This window comes from Pinus tabuliformis, chromosome 5_1 (assembly GCF_031772625.1).
Source record: "Pinus tabuliformis cultivar Carrire ecotype Pingquan chromosome 5_1, CPIR1, whole genome shotgun sequence".
NCBI lineage: Eukaryota > Viridiplantae > Streptophyta > Pinopsida > Pinales > Pinaceae > Pinus > Pinus tabuliformis.
In genome coordinates this window covers 348833320-348856035 of record NC_142305.1, presented here as the reverse complement: position 1 = coordinate 348856035, position 22716 = coordinate 348833320, and the positions used below count along the sequence as shown (strand labels likewise).

The 22716-nt window shown below is 35.9% G+C and overlaps 1 protein-coding gene across 1 annotated transcript in view; it reads right to left on the bottom strand.

The window, feature by feature from the left end:
- Positions 1-22097, bottom strand: part of LOC149164892 (xyloglucan endotransglucosylase protein 7-like) — a 104950-nt gene extending 82853 nt beyond the window's left edge. The window contains exon 1 of the mRNA XM_089432192.1: positions 21829-22097. Coding sequence (XP_089288318.1) covers positions 21829-22009 — 181 coding nt within the window. The 5' untranslated portion in view covers positions 22010-22097. The remainder of the gene's footprint in view (positions 1-21828) is intronic.
- Positions 22098-22716: the final 619 nt, after the last annotated feature.

The window sequence follows — 22716 nt, the reverse complement described above, 5'->3', positions numbered from 1 at the left end:
GAAGCTTCCAGAATCTTCTCCTGTGACACTTGCCTCACTGAATTCGACCAAGGATGAGTAAGGGGGCATCAGTCTCCAAGTGGAAGCAAGAACTATCAGAGAGAAGACAATAATCAAATCACAAGCTGACTCATCCCCCTTACAGATATCTATATATGGATCCCTCATCCCAGAGATCCAGAGGCTGGAATTTTGCATATTGTAAGGAATTGTTGTTGGTTTCTTGAGACAAACATCAGATTGTTGGGTGATCTAAGCTTTGTTTGAGGTGAATAGGGGCTTCTTTGCTGGGAGGTTGATGCTGGGTCAGAACAACTGGTTGTAATTCCTCTTGGCTCTTTTCTTGTTTATCAATAAAAGCTATTTGAGTTTTCCTCCATGCTTTTGTATCATTGATGCTTGTTACATTTGTATGGTCAATTTACATCTAATCCTAGATTTTTTATGAATATAGATCCATGTATTTGTATAGTGCTATGCTTCTGTGATATTATAGGTACTCTGTGAAGCTGGGCGTGCAAGGGAGCAGGTAGCTGAGGACTATCAAAGAAGAGAGGGATCAAACCAGGAGATTAGCACAAGACAGAGGTTAGTCTTTCTGTTCCTCTCTATCTATAATTCATAAAGGAAAAACGAAAGTAGCTTTTCTTTGTTTGTTTCTAAGGCAGCTGTCACACCTTATTGGGATAGAGCAGTTCTATATAGACACTTTTCCCTATAACACCTCCCCATTCTAGAATGGATTGAAGAGGCTCACAGGGAATGGTTTTCACACCCCGGGCTCTCCCAACTCATTTCTCAATTGCAAGTAGATCCAAATTCCACCAAGGGCTACTCGTGGCAGGATGATATTCTTCGCTACAAGGACGGAGTCATAATATCACCAACATCCACCCTCAAAAGTCGCATTTTGGCAGAATTGCACTCATCTCCCATTGCAGGACATTCCGGCTTTCAGAAGACGTATGCTCGCACCAGAAGATCATTTTTTTGGACAGGCATGAAAAAGGACATCCTTACTTTCATAGCAGAATGTGATGTCTGTCAATGCCACAAAGGGGAAACCATCAACACACTAGGCACATTACAACCATTGCCCATTCCGGCATCAATTTGGATGGAGGTTTCTATGGATTTCATTACAGGTCTTCCAAAGTCAGGGAACAAGTCAGTCATCATGGTGGTTGTGGACCGACTGTCGAAGTATGCTCATTTCTGCGCCCTACCCCACCCGTTTACACCAACTTTGTTTGCTCAATCTTTCATGGATCAGATCTTCAAATTGCATGGCATGCCCACTTCTATTGTGTCCGACCGCGACCCGATCTTCACCAGTAATTTTTGGCAAGAACTCTTCAGAATACAAGGCACTCAACTCAAACTCAGTACTTCCTATCATCCGCAAACAAATGGTCAAACTGAAGCCGTCAACAAATGTCTAGAAACCTACCTTAGGTGTTCACTTCAGAAAAGCAACACCTTTGGGTACAGTGGTTACCTCTGGCTGAATGGTGGTATAACACCAACTATCATGCCACCACCAAAATGACTCCCTATGAAGCAGTATATGGTCAACTCCCGCCTTCACCTACTTCGTATCTCAAGGGATGCTCAAAAGTACAAGCAATGGATCAACTCCTACAACACCGCGCAACCATGCTCGCCCATCTTCGAGAGAATCTTCATCAAGCTCAGAACCACATGAAGCAATAGGTAGACCAGCATCGCTCAGAGCGCCAATTTCAAGAAGGGGATCAGGTCTATTTACGGCTACAACCATATAAGAAAACATCACTCAAGGACAAGGGGTGTCAGAAACTCTCTCCCAAATTCTACGGACCATATCAAGTACTTCAGTGCATTGGAGAAGTGGCCTATAAGTTGGCCTTGCCAGCTACTGCAAAAATCCATCCAGTTTTCCATGTCTCATGCCTCAAGAAAGTGATTGGGAACAATTGTAGAATTCAGACCAGTCTACCTGAATTGGACGAAGAAGGGTCCATCTGGCTTCAACCCGAACAGGTCCTAGACACACGAGACAAGCAACTGCACAGCCGCATGATTAAGGAAGTCCTCGTCAAATGGAAAGACACCTCTCCGGAAGATGCAACTTGGGAACCAGCCACTATTCTTCAGCAGTTTCTGCAGCTTCAGCCTTGAAGACAAGGCTCGTCTTAAGGGGAGGGCATGTTAGGGTCCCACCCTAACCCCCTTATTTATGTAATGGGATCACGTCATAGTGAAGAGTCAATAAAGCCCACATTAATAATTGTAAGTGGTTAATCCGCAATTAATGACGGAACCACAGTTAGTTGCAAATGGGCTGTAGTATTAGATAGATGGTATTAATAAATCCCACGATATTGGCCCATGGTATTGCATGTATGAGTCATATATAAAGGATAGAGACTCCCTGCGAGGAGCATTGTGTCTTATTTTGTAGTCGAGCTCTGATCTATTGGAGGTTTCCCCCTCGAAGAGGCAAGTGAACATTACTCTCTGAATAATAAAATCATTGCTATTCTGTGTTTTGGGTATCTTTTCTTCGCATATTCTGTATTTGGGTATCATTTTGTAGGTTAAGAGCATAACAGAACATGTTTGTGATCTTCTCATTTGTGGAACAATGGCATACGTGAATTGTCTTGGCCTCAAGATGATGTCGAATCAGATGGTGTTTTGTATTGATGTGCTTTGTTTGATCATGGAACTTTGTGTTCTTAGCCTAATTTATTGCAGAAGTGTTTCCAATAAAGAGAGGAGTTGAATGCACTTGTTTCTCCTCCAAATCTTCCTGAATTTTCTTGAACCACACAATTTCCTTTGTTTCTTCAGCTACCACCACATATTCTGCTTCAATTGTGGAATATGCTAGAATTTCTTGTTTGCATGACCTCTAGGAGAAAACTCCTGATCCATGATTCATGGCATAACTTGAAGTAGATACCCCAGTTTATTTATCTACATAGAAGTTTGAATCGCAATATCCAATCAAGCTGAAGTCACCCACTTGTTTGTACTTAAGTCCAAAGTCTTAAGTTCCCTTCAAAGTACTTTATAACTCCTTTTATACTAGACCAATGACCATGACAAGGATTTTGCATAAACCAGGAGAGGATTCCAATAACAAATGAAATGTATGGTGTGGTAGTAGTTAGGTAGTTGAGACTTCCTACGAGTTTCCTATACTTCGTTGCATCCTCAAATTCTTTTCCTTTAGTGGGTGTGAGCTTTAAGTTCTATCCCATTGGAGTAGTCAAAGGATTTCAATTAGTCATGGATAAGTTGTTCAAGAGATATCCAATGTACTTCTTCTGAGAGAGAAATATAAACTTTGGATGTTGAGTTACTTCAATACCAAGATAGTAGTGAACATAACACCAATCTTCCATTTCAAAACCTTTCAAAAATTCCTTATTTATGGATGCAATGTAGCTCTCATTGTTCCATGTCATCAGAATATAATATACATACACCACAAGATATACAACATTTTTTCCAAATTTATTGCCAAATAAAGTTTCATCATCCAGATCATAATGTTTGAAGTTGAGTTTTAGAAGATGCTCTGTTAACTTCTCATACGAGGCTCATAGTGCTTGCTTGAGGCCATATAAGGATTTTAAAAATTTGCATACTTTATCTTCTCATGATCCAAGTGGATATTGGTGGCTAGTTGCCTATTCAACTTGGAACCCCACCATTGTTTCTTTCAGTTTTTCAGCTTCCTCAACTGTAGCGCAGTTTACTATTTTTGGCATTTTTTCGAGTCCTAAACTTCTAGAGCCGTTTTGAAGCCCTAAATGACATTCTTTTGGAAAATGGGAAAATGTGAATCAATCTTTTAAATATGTAGTAGAAAGTTATAGTCTTTGAATAAGTCTTTCTATCGAGGTATCTTGCATGTCAAACATAGATTGTACGCCAAAGTTACTACCACGGGGAGTTGATGTACCAATTTACCCCAATGGGGCCCACAGATTTGGCACTTCATCTCCTAGGGTTAGGTTATTGGATGTTTATGGTTTTCTATTGTTTCTCAATAATATATAGGAGTTCGAGCCTCATTGTAACACAGTTGGAAGGCATGTAGCCACAACATCTCTTCTAAGATATAAGCTACCATCGACCGAGCTAGTTTATTTCCATGGTCAATAATCATGGTCCAACCTCACATTCTAACAACCATGGTAGTCCATGGCCCAACATCTTCTTGTGAAAAATATTGTCTCAATATGGAAATCATCCATCGTAAACTATGGTCCAAAGCCTAATTGTGATAACGATTGTCTTGATATGAAAATTAATCATGGTAAACCATGGTCAAGCATGGCCCAACATCGCATTGCGATAAAGATTATCTCAATATGAAAATCAACCATGGTCAACCATGTTTATATGAAGGTTTATAATATGTATCTTAGGGTTTATATACCTTGGGTTTATATTATTCCCTTAGGTTTATTATAATGCCCTTGGGTTTATAATCCCTTGGGATTTTAGTAGTAATCCCTTGGGCTTATTACTCGCTTGGGTTTATAATATATACTATGGTTAACCATGTTTTATAAGATCAGTCATAGTCAAACACAATCAATCATGGTAAACCATGTTCCAACATCACATTGTGACAAAAGATTGTTTCATTATGAAAATCAACCATGGTCCAACGTCACATTGTGACAACGATTGTCTCAATATGAAAATCAATCATGGTCAAGCATGGTCAAACATGGTGCAATGTTGCATTGTGACAAGGGTTATCTCCATATGAAAACCAATCATGGTCAACCATGGTTAATCATGGGCGACCATGGTCCAACTTCGCATTGTGACAAATAGTGTCTCAATATGAAAATCAACCATGGTCCTGTTGGGTATGGAGTATGATTATTTAGAGGTCTTTGTTTCCGCCGGATGTATACCCTAGGAAGTTTGTACATCCCTCCACGTGGGGGGGTGCGGGGGGCGCTTGTGCCCCGCGAGGGGTGGGGATGATACCCCCTGGCTGGGGGGTTCGATGGCCAGCGGTCCCCTGGCGAGGGTTTCGCGGGCAGCACCCCCAAAGCTAAAAATAGATGTAAAATTGCCTTGTAAAAGTATATTAATTTATATTCAATATGGGTCGTTCATTAGGTAAATGATTTGATGGTAGAACTTATGTTTAGTTTAGGGTTTTTTGCCCTAGAAGACAACCCCTCTCTTTGTATGAGGGCATTGTATTGAGGCTGTGTAATAAATGTGTATTCTCTGAGGGAGAAATAGAGAGGTGAGACTGTAAGAGAAAACAGAGGATATTACATCGGATCTGCTGTAGGTTGTGTCTCTTCATTTTGCTGGATAATAGAAAGGAAGGACTAGCTGTTCGGGGTGGATGTAGCCCAAACTGGGTGAACCATGTATATCTGTGTCTCTCTACTTTTATATGTTTTATGTGTTTATATTTATGCAATGTTCTATGTGTTCTATTGCTCTGTAATATATAATTTTCTAACAACTGGTATCAGAGCCGAAGGTCTATTTGGCTGATAAACTCGCAGGAAAGAAGGGTTCCTCATTCGAGTGGGAGAAATGGCAGAATATGGTAATTTTAGGGTCGAGGAATTTAGCGACCAAAACTTCTCACTGTGGAAGATGCAGATGGAAGATTATCTGTATCAGAAAGATCTGTACCTACCATTGGGCGGAATAACAAAGATGTTGATAGGTATGACAGATGAAGAATGGAACCTTCTTGATAGAAAGGCACTCAAAATAGTATAGTTGTGCCTCACAGCGTTGGTCGCCTTCAACATTTTGATGGAAACAATGACGGAGGGTTTGATTAAGGCATTGGCGAAACTATATGAAAAACCCTTAGCCTCAAACAAGGTATTTCTTATGAAATGGCTATTTAATATGAAGATGTCAGAAGGTGGATTTGTTGCAGACCATTTAAATGATTTTAATACTTTTACAAGTTAGTTAATTTCTGTAGGGGTAAACTTTGATGATGAAGTTAGAGCTTTGTTATTATTGTGCTCATTGCTAGAAAGTTGGAATGGTTTAGTAATGGCCATTAGTAACTCTGTTTCTGGATCTAAAACTTTAAAGTTTGATGATGTTGTCAGTGTTATCCTTAGCAAGGAAATGCAATGGAAAAGCTCCGATGAGACATCGGGTAATGCTTTAAGTGCAGAGTCTAGGGGAAGAAAAATGGAAAGAGGAAAGAGCTTAGGATATCGCAGTAAATCAAGGAAAGGCATATCCAAGTCTAGATCAGGGATAGTGTGCTGGAAATGTGGAAAGAAAGGAAACGTAAAGAAAGACAGTAGATCTCAGAAGGGAAAAGAAGGAGATGCATAGCAAGAAAACAATCATGAAGCAAATAAGACAGGTGAGATGTTACAAGATGCTTTGATTCTTTCTTTTGAAAATATTACTAATTCTTGAGTGGTAGATTCAGGGGCCTCATTCCATGCCACACCTGATAAGAAATATTTTCATGACTGTGTTCAAGGAGATTTTGGACAAGTCCATTTGGGTGATGATAAACCCTGTAAAATTGTTGGAATGGAAAGGTTCTTGTAAAACAGCAGAATGGAAACCAATGGCTACTAAAGGAGGTAAGACATGTTCCAGATCTAAAGAAGAATCTAATTTCAACAGGGTAGTTAGGCGGTGAAGGTTGTGTGAAAACTTTCACAGATAAAGCTTGGAAGGTCACCAAAGGAGCCCTGGTAATAGCAAAAGGCAAAAAGGTTGGTACATTGTATTTATGTAATGGTATTTCTAACTCTATTAATGCATTAACTTCCAAAGGAGCAGATGCAACATTATGGCATCATAGGCTCGGACACATGAGTGAGAAGGGGATGAAGATTCTTCACTCAAGGAATTTGATGCCAGGTTTGAAGAATGTTGATTTGGACTTCTGTGATAATTGCATTTATGGAAAACAGAAGAGAGTCAGATTTCTCAGAGTTGGGAAAGAAAAGAAGAGCGAAAAATTAGAGCTTGTGCATACAAATGTACGGGGACCTGCTCATGTATCATCTTTCGGCGGCTCTAGTTATTATGTTACTTTTATTGATGATGCAACTAGAAAAAAATGGATTTATTGTATTAAGAATAAATTTGATGTATTTGATACTTTCAAGAAATGGAAAGCTTTGGTTGAAATTGAGATATGAAAGAAATTGAAGTGTCTCAGATCAGATAATGGAGGTGAATATTGTAGCAAAGAGTTTGATAGGTACTGTTCAGAGCATGGAATTCACAGAGAGAAGACAGTACAAAGAACACCACAAGAAAATGGTGTGTCAGAAAGGATGAGTAGAACAATCATGGACCATGCAAGGTGCATGAGATTGCATGCAGGATTGCCTTTACAATTTTGGGTAGATGCTGTAGATACTGTTGTTTATCTAATAAACAGAGGGCCTTCAAGTTCCTTGGATGGTGGTTTTCCAGAGGAAGCATGGATAGGTAAAAAGGTAAACTAATGTTTTTTAAAGTCTTTTGGTTGTGATGCCTTTGTCCATATTAATAAAGTAAATAGAAAAAAGCTTGAGGAAAAATCAAAGAAATGTACCTTTATTGGATATGGTGTTAATGATTTTGGTTATCACTTATATGATTATGAAAATCACAAAATCATTAGGAGCAGAGACGTAATATTCAATGAAAGGTCTTGTATAAGAATCAGTTGCAGGAAAAGAAACATGAAAAAGAAAACAAGGAATACACAGTTCTTGATGAGATCACTGAAAATGTAAAGGTGCCTAAAAATAATAATAATGAACAACCACAACAACATCAACCACCACAACAGCAAGAGGCACCTGAAACACTTGAAAGTGGTGTTAGAAGATCTACCAGGATAAGTATACCCCCTGAACGATACTCTCCTTCATTATATTACTTATTGTTGACTGATTCTGGTGAACTTGAATGTTATGAAGAAGCAATGCAGGTTGAAAGCAGGAAGAAGTGGGAGGTAGCCATGGAAGAAGAGATTGACTCCTTAATGCATAACTAGAAATGGGACTTAGTCAGGTTGCCTGTAGGAAAAACTACATTGAAGAATAAATGGGTTTACAGGTTGAAGGAAGAAGGTCGATGAAAACAAAGGTACAAAGATAGACTTGTGGTGAAGGGGTTTGCATAGAAGAAAGGTATTGATTTTGATGAAATATTTTCTCCTGTTGTTATAATGACTTCAATCAGAATTATTTTAAGTGTAGTAGCAGTTGAATATTTGCATCTTGAGTAGTTAGATGTAAAGACAACCTTTGTCCATGGGGATTTGGAAGAAGAGATATATATACAACAACCACAAGGATATGAGGTAAAAGGGAAGGAGAAACTAGTGTGTAGGCTGAAGAAGAGCTTGTATGGCTTAAAACAGGCTCTAAGGCAATGGTATCTAAAATTTGACAAGTTTATGTTTGAACAAGGTTATGCTAGATGTCAATCTGATCATTGTCTTTATCTGAAAAAGAAAAATGATGGCAGCTATATTATATTGTTATTGTATGTAGATGAAATGCTTGTTGCAGGGTCTAAAATGCAGGAAATAAATGTGCTCAAAAGAAAATTGGAAAATTCATTTACAATGAAGGATTTGGGAGCTGCAAAACAAATCCTTGGTATGAGAATAACTAGAGACAGGAAAAATCACAAATTAACATTGTCTCAGAATGAGTACATACAAAAGGTGTTGAAAAGATTTAATATGAATAATGTGAAACCAGTTAGTACACCTTTTGCTAGCCATTTCAAACTTAGTAAGGAAATGTGCCTAAAGACCCAAGAAGACATGGATTATATGTATAAAGTTCCATATGCATGAGCAGTTGGAAGCTTAATGTATGCAATGGTCTACACAAGGCTTGATATTGCACATGCAGTAGAAGTTGTAAGCAGGTACATGAACAATCCAAGAAAGGAACATTGGATGGCAGTGAAATGGATTCTCAGATATTTGAAAGGTACCACAAATCAGGAATTATGCTTTGGTGGTTCAAACATTTCTCTATAGGGATATGTTGATGCAGATATGACAGGTGACAGAGATAATAGGAGGAGCATTACAGGATATGTATTTACTATAGGTGGAACAACTGTCAGTTGGGTTTGAAAAATCCAAAGTGTTATTGGACTTTCACCAACAGAAGCAGAGTATGTTGCTGCTACAGAGGCTAGTAAAGAAATGATTTGGTTACAAAGGTTTATGGGTGAATTGGGTAAGGAGCATGATATGGTCATGTTATACAGTGATAGACAAAATGCCATTCATCTTGCAAAGAACTCAAGATTTCATTCCAAGACTAAACACATACAGCTTAAATACCATTTCATATGATCAGTGTTGGAAGATGGAGAGTTGCAGCTGGAAAAGATACACACTAGCCAGAATTCGGCAGATATGCTAACAAAAGTTGTAACCAAGGAGAAACTGATAATATGCTCAGTTTCAATTAGTCTTCAAGGATGACGATGAAGATGAGAAAAATCCAGGTCCAAAGAGGAGTCATTGTCCAGCAAATGAAGTAGCGGTGGAGTTGCTACAATCATTCTCCAAGTGGGAGATTGTTGGGCATGGAGCATGATTATTTAGAGGTCTTTGTTTCAACTGGATGTATAACCTAGGAGGTTTGTACACCCCTCCACGCGGGGGGTGCGAGGGGGACTTTTCCCCCCTGTGGGGGTTCGGGGGGGGAACCCCGGTTGGAGTTTCGGGGCCAGCGGTCTCCCGGCAGGGGTTTTTGGGGCAGTGCCCCTAAAGCTAAAACCAGATGTAAAATTGCCTTGTAAATGTCTAGTAATTTCTAGTCAATCTGAGCCATTCATTAAGTAGATGATCTGATGGTAGAACTTATGTTTAGTTTAGGGTTTTTTGCCCTAGAATGCAACCCCTCTCTTTGTATGAGGGCATTGTATTGAGGCTATGTAATAGATGTGTATTCTCTGAGTGAGAAACAGAGAGGTGAGACTGTGAGAGAAAATAGAGGATATTACAACAGATCTGCTGTAGGTTGTGTCTCTTCATTTTGCTGGATAATAGAAAGGAAGGACTGGCTATTCGGGCTGGACGTAGCCCAAATTGGGTGAACCACATATATCTGTGTCTCTCTGGTTTTATGCATTTTATGTGTTTATATCTATGTAGTGTTCTATGTGTTCCATTGCTCTGTAATATATAATTTTCTAACAGGTCCAGCGTTGCATTTTGACAAAGATTGTCTCGATATGAAAATAAAACATGGTCAACCATGGTGCAATATCACAGTGTGATAAGGATTGTCTCAATATGAAAATCAACCATGGTCAACCATATTTATTTTAGGGTTTATAATATCTATCTTAGTGTTTATAACATTCACCTTAGGGTTTATATATTTTGGGTTTATAATATTACTCCTTTGGGTTTAATATTATTCCCTTGAGTTTATAATCTCTTAGCTTTATTATTCCTTTGGGTTTATAATATCAATCCCTTGGCTTTATTGTTCTAAGGGTTCCTATTCCTAGGGTATAACATTATCCATAGGGTTTATAATAATAATCCTAGTGTTTAAGATAAATCCCTTGGGTTTACAATCACGGCTAACCATGGTCTAATGTCACATTGTGACAAATATTGTCTCAATATGAAAATCAACCATGCTCAATCATTGTCAACCACCATAAATCATGGTCAAAATTGGTCAAACATGGTCAATTATGGTCAACCATGGTCTAATGACAAATTGTGACAAATATTGTCTCAATATGAAAACCAACCATAGTCCAATGTTGCATTGTGAGAAAGATTGTCTCAATACGAAAATAAATCATGGTCAACCATGGTCAATAACCATGGTGCAACATCACATTATGAAAACCGTGGTCAACCATTGTCCAACATCGAATGTGACAAAGTTTGTTTCAATATGAAAATAATCCATGGTCAACAATGGGCAACCATGATCTATCGTGTGATTGTGACAATGATTGTCTCAATATGAAAATCAATCATCATCAACCACGGTCGAACATGGTCCCATGTCACATTGTGACAAAGATTATCTCAATATGAAAACCAAGCATGGTCAACCATTTTTATTTCAGTGTTTAAAATATTTATCAGAGGTTTTAGATACCTTGAGTTTATTATTCTCTTTGGTTTATAATATCAACCATGGTCAACCATAGTTCAACATTTCATTGTGACAAATATTATCTTGACATGAAAATCAATCATGTTTAAGCATGGTCAACCGTGGTGCAACATTGCATTATCTCAATATGAAAATCAACCTTGGTCAACCATGTTTATTTTAGGGTTTATAATATTTATCCTAATGTTTATATACCTTGGGTTTATATTATTAACCCTTTGGGTTTATAAAATCAATCATGGTCATCTATAGTCCAATGCCACATTGTAACCAAGATTGTCTCTATATGAAAATTAAGCATGGTCAATCATGGTCAACCAAGGTCTAACATGGTCAACCATCATCAACCATTTTCAACCAAGGTCTACCATGGTCTACCATCATCAACCATTGTCAATGATGGTCAACCTTTGGCCAATGTCATATTCTTATAATTATTTTCTCTCTATGAAAATTAATCTAACAGTGACTGTCACAATGTTATGTTACATTGGAATTTATTCAATGGCTCATTGTTACATTACAAAACTTGGGTTAAATACTATATTTATAATATTATAGCCTTTCAATATTGAGTTTATAATATTGATCATGGTTAACCTAGGTCAACCATGGTCAACCATTGGTTTTAATTATAAATAATCTTCCAAAGTTAATTTCAAATTTTTAATTAACAAAATTATAAATGTTTTGAGTTGTGTTTTTAATTTTTGTTATATTAATTTCATCATTTAAAACATAAGTTATAGAATTTCATGGCATCTAAAAGTTTAGTCTATAGCCTATGAATTACAATTTTTTTTTATTTATTGAAAAAAATTCTATGAGATAAAATTTCAAGTGTTTGAAAGAATTAAAAAAATGATAAATGAACATTATTTTTAACAATAACTATAATACCCCATTGTGACTCCCTCAATGCATAAGTATAATGCCCAATAGTCTCACAGTGGTTACTTTTCTCGCATAGAAAGCCCAAGAATTACATGAACTTTAGGGAAAATTGTTCTTAATACGTCATTATAATTTGTTATAGTTTATATGTTATTTAATATGCATGTGAGAGCTACATAGCCTTCTAGAAGCTCTTAGTTTCATGTAGTAGTTCCTAGTCTCAGAGTATTTGATAAAATCTCTCCGAGTCTCTCGATATTATTATGTCTAGTATGTAGTTTCTAGGAGCTTGTCTCCATAATTCTTGAAGTCAGATCTCTATTATTATGAACCCATTTTTCTTTATGTATAACTATTTATATTGACCTATAAATTATTGTGGTTAATCCACTAGATAGGTCATTACAATAAATTTGACAAGATAAGATAAATCTATACTATGATGGTTAAATTATTTCATAATCCATAATAGTTAATTAGTAAATTTTTGCTTATGTACAAAATAGATAAAATGTAAGAAATAGATAATAACAAATACAATCACACAATGTCCACAATGAACACAACTATTTTCTCTAGGAAACCCTTACAAGGGAAAAGCTAGTTGGAAGCTACTTTATTGCTTTTCTCCTTGGAATGGAAAAATGCAAGCACAAATGAGAAGACACTCTCTAAGAAGCTACATGATACATGTATCTTGTTAGGATACTACAAAACACTAACTTCCTTTATTATGCTCTCTCACTCCCAATCCTAGTTGTTTTGATATACCATGGAGCAAGATACAATAAAATTAAAAGGAGCCACATATTGCTCCTCATGGACTGATTTTAACATATCTTGATAGTTAATTTAGGGTTAGGCTTAAGTCCTTCAACTCTTAATAAAAGTTACAACGTTAACCCCTTTAGATTCTTCTTCATAGCCCATATGTGGTCGGTCTATTTTCTATGAGTAACGGGGCTTAACATGGCATCCCTTTGTACCATGATGGTCAAAATGGTACGTCAACTTGTGGAAGAAATTAATTTTAATATGAATTCCAATTGATGAAATTGATGTACTATTGGAAATATATCTTAGGTTAGAATAGTTTCACGAGGTCCAACAATAAAGCATGGGAGGTTCAGCCCCAAAAATATTATTTGATGTGTCAAAATCCCTTTAGGAGGTTTTGGACTAATTCTCCAACTTGGATCTACTAGTAAAAGTTTCCCTACAAGTTTATTCCTCCATATTATCCAACATAAAAGCATTGAGATATGTGAAAAGTACTATAATGATATAAGATGAAACATACCTCCCCATTTTGGGATGATGTTGGTCCCCAATGTTTTTCACTAAATGAGGCAAATAAATTTCTCCTTTGCATTCTTATTGGAGTACCATCTTTATTTTCCTCAAACTTATTCTTTTAACCCAATCTACAAAATCCATATTTCCCATGTCTTATAGTTTAGAACTCTTTTGCAAAATGATGTGCTATGCCAACTCTTCCTAAGCATCAAGAGCTAAGTCATCTATGGAAGGTAGCACCTTCTCTTCTTTATCATATAACATTGGAGGATCATAGAGTTTGATATTTTATGCATTCACCACTAAGTGATTTTTCATGTATGGGGTTATATTTAGTCTATAAGCATTGTCTCCCACATTTTATAGTATCTCAAAAGGATCATATCATAGAGACTTGATATTTATACTAGGTCCCTATATTCTTTCCTTATACAATTGTAGCCATATTATTCCTCCCTCTATGAATGAATTATATATTCTATGTTGAATATTACTAGCCTTGTTTTTTTTTTAGTGACTTCTTCAACATCTCATATACTTCCAATTTCATCTTTGTAATCTTCTCAACATTTTTTTCTACTCTTAATGCATCGTCTGTGAGATATATTTTTCACTCCCCTTTGTTTTCCATACATGACATGCAATGGAGAATATCAAAAATATTGAAAACGAGTTTCAAATGGGAACTTACAAGTATAAGTATGGATCTATCTATCATAACAGTGTTGTATATCAAGTGTGAGATGTGATTCTCCCAAAAAGCAATGTAAAGTATACAATCCAAATAAACACTAACAAATGAATGTATATAAGGGTACAATACATAATTCATTAGTTTCATGAACATAGATGATGCATAACATAGATGAAAAGGCATGACTAAGAAATCTTACGAACCTTGTCTACTTTTCAAGGTAGTCTTCCAAGTGTCTTATTTTTTGTGTTATAACCGTATTTGCCACTCGATAATAGTAATAGTGACCCAAGTTTAACCTACCTAATTTGTTGGATACAATGCATCCCATTTCACCTTTGGTTTCACTTAGGTATGATTTATTCCATGTTAAAAGGGTGGAATTACATAATTGAGTTATTTCTGATAATTATCTTGTGAAAATTTTATAATTATGATATAATAATAATTTCGTAATTGAGACCATTGCGAAAAAGGTCATAATTGGGAAAATGTTTCTAGAATTTTTCATCACCAAGGAGATCAAATTGACCCACTTATGTATGAATTGGCTAGGGTTCCATGATTATAGAAGTTTCCTAACATCTCAAGCCCCTAGGTGTCTAGATATAATCTCTCAAAGGATAGAATGAACCTATATAATCTCACCAAGAGGAAATGGGGAAGGATCTAGGGTCCATATTATAGTGTGGGAGCTCTGGTGCATTGGGAGAAGGAACTCAAGTTGCAAGTTGGAGGAGTTGAGCGTATTTCATGGGTATATTATCTTGTGTATTTTTTTGTTCATGATTAATATATTATTGTTTCCTTCCTATACCTATGATATGCTCAGGTTATTTTCTTACACATTTTATTTTTAGGCTAATAAGCCCTCTATGGAAGGCTATTGTGTTCTTAATTGTTGGCATATGTGTGCAAGGTCATACTTTATGGTAGTTGGGAGTGGGATCTCTAGATAAGAGCGAGTATCTCTCTACGTTAGGCCCAAAATACTTCACCAATCTATAAGGCTGCCTGGTACCAACCTTCAAACTCTTTACTTAAGTATCATATATAATTGTGGAAGGGGCTTGCTTGTATAAGAATAAACTATGTCTAGATCTGTTGATTTCTCTTCACCATTACACACACCACTCTAGGTAGATCCTTACGGGATCTACTAGGTAAAAAGTATCCTACTAGCTCAGGGAAAATTCTCCCGTAATAAAACTCAAAACCACACTTGGGAGTTAGCCCTAGTTTTGTTAAGATCTCTTCTTGTATTTAATTTCTTGGTATTTTGTTTATTTTTCCTATTTCCCTGTTGCTATAGGACCCCAGAGATTTTTCCATTAGTCTCATTTTCTTCAGATCTGGATAGATCTTAAATTTGAATTTTTCTTTTTATTTTTTATTAAAAAAATGAGAGAATATCATATTTGGTTTCAAATTGAATTATCTACTTTTTGTACAAAATTTCTTTGAGGACACAATGTAACTCCATGAATTGAATTGTATTTTTCATTAAGATGGAACATGAATATATACATGGAGAGGTAGACCATTGGGTTTCGTCTTCCAATGTCTCTTAAACTTCCAATTCTCTTTATTTTCCTATTTACAATATTTACATGGATTTAACTAATCCCAAAGATTAGGTGTCAACCTTGCCCCCTTAATATGAAGGGATGTTGGTGAGTCCAAGCATCGTTCTAAATATTTTAAACTTTTCTCTTCCAAGCGCTTTAGTGAAGATGTCTATGATCTACTCATTTGTGGAACAATGGCATAGGTGGATTGTCTTGGCCTCAACATGATGTCGAATAAGATTGTATTTTGTATTGATGTGCTTTGTTCGATCATGGAACTTTAGGTTCTTAGCCAACTTTAAGTGTTTTCAATAAAAAGAGGAGTTGAATGCACTTGTTTTTGCTTCAGCCTACGAATCTGTTGGAACTACTTGTTTGTCTGACCTCTAGGAGACAATTTTTGATCCAAGACTCATAAAATAACTTGAAGTAGATACCCCAGTTTCTTTATCTCCAGCGAAGTCTGAATCGAAGTACCCAATCAAGTTGAAGTTGCCCACTTGTGTATACTTAAGTCCAAAGTCTTGAGTTCCCTTCAAGTACTTTAGAACTCTTTTTATAGTAGACCAATGACCCTCACAATGATTTTGCATAAACCAGGAGAGGATTCCAATAACAAATGAAATGTATGGTGTTGTAGTAGTAAGGTAGTTGAGACTTCCTATCAGTTTCCTATACTTTGTTACATACTCAAATTCTTTTCCTTTAGTGGAAATGAGCTTTAAGTTCTCTTCCATTGGAGTAGTCAAAGGATTGCACTCAATCATGCCAGACATGTTCAAAATATCTCCAATGTACTTCTTCTTAGATATAAATATGAACTTTGGATGTTGAGTTACTTCAATATCAAGATAGTAGTGAACATAGTGCAAATCTACGATTTCAAAACCTTTCTACAATTCCTTCTTTATGGATGCAATGTAGCCCTCATTGTTCCCTGTCATCAAAATATCATCTACATACACCATAAGATATTCAACTTTTTTGCCAAATTTCTTGACAAACAAAGTTTCATCATCAAGATCATAATGTTTGAAGTTGAGTTTCATATGATGCTCAATTAATTTCTTGTACCAGGCTCACGGTGCTTGCTTGAGGCCATATAAGGATTTTACAAGTTTTCATACTTTATGTTCTTGTGAACCACATGTATATTGGTTCTCACATGCCTATGCCACTTAGAAACCCACCATTGTTTCTTTCAGTTTTTCAGTTTCCTTAATTGTAGCACAATTTACTACTTTTGTCATTTTTCAAGTCCTAAACTTCCAGAACTGCTTTGAGGCCCTAAATGACATTTTTTTGTAAAACAAGAAAATGTGATTCAATTATTGAAATTTGTAGTAGAAAGTTATAGTCCTAGGATAGATATTTTTAAAGAGGTATCTTGCACATCAAACGAAGATCATATGCCAAAATTATCACCACAGGTACTTGATGTACCAATTTACCCCAATGGGGCCCACAATTTCAGTGCTTGATCTCCTAGGGTTGGGTTTTGGATGTTTAGGGTTTTCCATTATTTCTCAATAATAAATAGGACTTCAAGCCTCATTCTAACATAGTTTAAAGGCATGTAGTGACAACATCTCTTCTAAGAGGTAAGCTACCATTGCTCGAGCTAGTTTACTTCCATGGTCAATAATCATGGTCCAACATCACGTTGTGACCACCATGGTAGACCATGGTCCAACGTCTTAAAAGATTGTCTCAATATGAAAATCATCCATAATCAACCATGTTTCAACGTCTAATTGTGACAATGATTGTCTTGATATGAAAATTAATCATGGTAAACCATGGTTAAGCATGGCCCAACATCGCATTGTGACAACGATTATCTCAATATGAAAATCAATCATGGTCAACCATGTTTATATTAGAGTTTATAATATATATCTTAGGGTTTATATACCTTGGGTTTATATTATTCCCTTATGTTTCTTATTATTCCCTTGGGTTTATAAACCCTTGGGTTTTTAGTAGAATCCCTTGGGTTTATTGCTCGCCTGTGCTTATAATATCAACCATGGTTAACCATGTTTTATAAGATCAGTCATGGTCAACCATAGCCAATGATGGTCAATCATGGTCTAATGTTTCATTGTGACAAACATTGTTTCAATTTGAAAATCAACCATGGTCCAATGTCGCATTGTGACGAATATTGTCTCAATACGAAAATCAAACATGGTCAACCATGGTGCAATGTCGCAATGTGATAAGGATTTTCTCATTATGAAAATCAACCATGGTCAACCATATTTATTTTAGGTTTTATAATATTTATTTTAGGGTTTATAATATTTTTTTAGGGTTTATAATATTAATCCTCTGGGTTTAATATTATTACCTTGAGTTGATAATATCTTAGGTTTGTTATTCCCTTGGGTTTATAATATCAATCCCTTGGGTTTATTGTTCTAAGGGTTCCTATTCCTATGGTATATTATTATCCATAAGGTTTATAATATCAATCCTAGTTTTTAATATAAATCCCTTAGGGTTTATAATCATGGTCAACCATGGTCTAACGTCACATTGTGAAAAATATTGTCTCAATATGAAAATCAACCATGCTCAATCATTGTCAACCACCGTAAAGAATGGTCAATCATGGTCAACATTGGTCAGACATGGTCAACCATGGTCAATTATGGTCAACTATGGTCCAACGACACATTGTGACCAAGATTGTCTCAATATGAAAATCAATCATGGTCAACCATGGTCCAATGTCACATTGTGAGAAAGATTGTGTGAATACAAAAATCAATCATGGTCAACCATGGTTCAACATCACATTGTGACAACCATGGTCAACCATGGTCCAACGTTGCATGTGACAAAGATTGTTTCAATATGAAAATCATCAATGGTCAACCATGGGCAACCATGGTCCAACGTGTAAATGTGATAACAATTGTCTCAATATGAAAATCAATCATGGTCAACCATGGTCAATCATGGTCCCATGTCGCATTGTGACAAAGATTATCCTAATATGAAAACCAACCATGGTCAACCATGTTTATTTCAGGGTTTAAAATATTTATCTTAGGGTTTATATACCTTGGGTTTATGTTATTCCCTTGGGTTTAATATTATTCTTTTGGATTTATAATCTCATGAGCTTTTAGTAGTAATCCCTTGGGTTTATTATTTGCTTGGGTTTATAATATCAACCAAGGTAAACCATGGTCAACCATGTTTTATAAAATCAATCATGGCCAACAATGGTCCAACGTCACATTGCGACAAAGATTTTTTCAGTATGAAAATCAACCATGGTCAAACATGGTCGAACATCACATTGTGACAAAGATTGTCTTGACATGAAAATCAATCATGTTTAAGCATGGTCAACCATGGTGCAACATTGCATTGTCTCAATATGAAAATCAACCTTGGTTAACCATGTTTATTTTAGGGTTTATAATATTTATCTTAGGGTTTATATACTTTGGGTTTATAATATTAACCCCTTGGGTTTATAAAATAAATCATGGTCAACCATGGTCAACCATGTTTTATAAAATCAATCATGGTCATCCATAGTTCAAAGTCACATTATAACCAAAATTGTCTCAATATGAAAATTAAGCATTGTCAATCATGGTCAACCGAGGTCTAACATGGGCAACCATCCTCAACCATTGTCAACCAAGGTCTACCATGGTCTACCATCATCAACCATGGTCAATGATGGTCAAGTTTTCAACTTTTGGCCAACGTCATATTCTTACAATGGTTGTCTCTATGAAAATTAATCTAACAGCGATGGTCCCAATGTTACATTACACTGGAATGTATTCAATGTCTCATTGTTACATTACAAAACTTGGGTTAAACACTAGGTTTTTAATATTATAGCCTTTCAATATTGAGTTTATAATGTTGACCATGGTCAACCTAGCTCAACCATTGGTTTTAATATTCATCCCTTTCGATCCCTTGGGTTTATCTATCCCTTGCGTTTATAATATTAGTCTTAGTGTTTATATTCGTAGGGTTTAATATTAATCCTAGGGTTTAATGCTATTCCCTTAGTTTGATAGTCCAATGATCTTTTAATATTAATCTAATGGGTTTATTAATACATTGAATTTGTAATATTGATCCTAGGGTTTCTAATATTAATGATTGAGTTCTTCTTCCTAGGGTTTAATGATAAGTCTAGGCTTTATAATTTTAATCATTGAGATTTATTACTATTATTTATTAAATAATATAAATAATATTTTTTTATTAATATTAATAATTTTTTTGTATTATTATATATATATATAATACTATTATATTAAAATACTATTATATATAATACTATTATTAATTAATTAATTAATAATAATAATAATAAATAATAATGAATAATCAAAATAAAAATATGTAATGAAAATAATAATAAATATTGTTATTATTATTATATATTTATTGATATTAATATTAAATTTATATTTATTTAATATTAATATTATATATTGCCCATGGGGCTTTGGATTGATGGTGAATGGGTGCGCTGTTAAGGCACTCCTTGCGATAGGTCACCGGTTCAAATCCCCATGAATACTTAGGTTAGTCTTAACTAGAAAAAATATTAATATTATATATTTGATTGATATATATTCTTATTGGTTTATATTAATCATATTTATTAATGTAATTATAAAAAAATTAATTTTGTCTTACAAAATATTATTATTATAACCAAAATTAATTTTCTCAAAAAAAAATGTCACTATTATGATATAAACAACTTTGAGTAGTACAAAATTAGTGTTTAATATCAAACCACATTACTGTTGAAAATGCGTTTAAATTGTTAAAAATATTAATGAACAGACTGACGGACATACGATCAGTACACGGCAAAGAGACGAATCATTTACATGCTCACAGAACATTGGAAAAAAAAAACATTTTATTTTTATTTTGTTCAGGCCAGAACCCAAACTTGCAACAAGCTGCATGTGCATATCTTTGAGATCTGCTTTACAAAAAATCGAATCGAAGGAAGGTGGGGTGAAATTGGATTTTCTTTAGACCAAGAGGGGTTTTATTTTCATAGAATAGGATTTTAATGGAATCGGAAAGGAATCCAACCTCAACGGCATACATTAAGATTTGTACTGCAATTATATTTTACTGTGGTTGCTGTGCGCACTCGGCCGGAAGTTGATAATTGAATCTGGCATAATCTTTGCAGTAATCGTATATGAGATAATTACTGGGAACCCACTGTAGTTGTCCTTGTTGAGCATAGTTCAAGCTGTTCTGATTCCACCAGTTAGCGGCCCAACACTGCGAGGTGCTGCCATTTCCATTCCATTCACAGACGTCAGTGTTGAAATTCATATAGGAAGCCACAAAGGGTGAGGAGGACCAATCTATTTTCACCCGTCCCCCTTGAGTTGCCCACTGGTCTCCGTTCCATATGCTAGAGAACACTATCGTTGCCTGCTCATTCGGATATGGCACGCCTATGTTTTCGTTATTTGCAAATACTCTGATTGGCAAACCATCAACAAAAATCCTGAAATGTAGTTCATAAATATATATCAGTCACTACTAAAATGTAAAATGCGATTGAATCAAAAACAAAAGTCGAATGAATTGAACGTTGAAACCAAGCGGGGAAGGATAGAAATGTGTTACGCAATTTGCTGAGGGTTCCAGAGAATGCAGTAATTGTGGAAATCTGTGGTTGGATCGAATCGAAAAATAGAACTGCTGCTCTTTATTGGCTGAGCCATTCACATAGATGTTTGTGTGCAGAATGTAGGGCTCCCCAGAAACATTTCCTAGGAACTCCATATCAATTTCGTCGTGCCCCTCACCTGTAGAAGATAACTGCACCACCCAAGTGCATGCATTTTAATATTTTGAATACCCATAAATGAAACAAAATGAAGGCTGATCTAAATGTTGCCCTAAGAAGTTTCTTTGTTCATGAAATGCGCAGGACAAATTAAATGATCTCCAGAGAAACAGGATTCTCACATAACATGTCGTAACGGTACCAGCGGAATTTCCGGGCACCAGTTTCATGGAGATATCAACGCTTCCAAACAAAAGCTCCTTATACGATTGAAATCCCGAACCTAATTAAATCCAATATCCATTATCATATTTCTGTTTCATATCATAAAGCTGCTAATCTATATTTGCAGGGACAAAACCTACACAGTTGTATATAAATAAGTAAATCTGTGAATATGATTAAACGTAATACCAGAATAATTGGTAAGAGAAAGCTGCAATCCCTGGCCATTGTTCAATACCCAAGCGTTGTTTTCACCCCATGTTACATCAATATCACTGTAGACGTCTGCATAAACTGTGGGAGATATAGCTGTGCAGATAATGGCAATCAAAAGGAAATGGGCATAAGTTAAAGCCCTAGAAACCTCCATAGATGCAAACGATATCGATCAAATTTAGCAGATAATGGTGAAGGGTCCAGTCGAATCCCTGGTCTGCTTAGAATAGAATCGATGTATGCGGAGCAGGAATTGAATCTGGTTATTCGAAGGGCATCACGAGGCTTTATATGCTGCTTCAACTCATATTCACTGCCGTGTGGGGCAGGGACCGAAGAAACGTCCACTGAATTGCGGATTTCCGATACACCCAACCAATTGGATGTGGAGCTGTCACGCGGTTTAGCCGTGTTAGGGACTTTTGAATCATATTCCCGGTCGATGGTTGTCGCGGTAACATGAACAGGGAACGGTGGTTAAAGGCAGTGACCATCCAACTGGAAGCCACCAAAGTGTGAGCACTGTGCAATTTCGGCATTGTCAACACAAATATCTTCTACTGGAAAAAGAACCGATTTAAATTTAAATTTGGTGTCATCCAGCATAGCTCTGTAGAGAGTCATGTGCCATTCTTGTTGGGAATTTTTCTGGTAAAATTCCAAAAACAAAAACTAAAAAGAGAACGAAGCTCTGTTTTTCAGCACAGGATTTTTAACATAGTGAAAACTTAAAATTTATTTACAGAGGACAGAGTTTTCACACACCAAAGAGGACAGATTTACAAAAAAAACATTCATACTGTTGTGTGTGTTCTATATTCTATTTAGTTGCTGCTCCTTTCTTTTACATTCACGCACTGC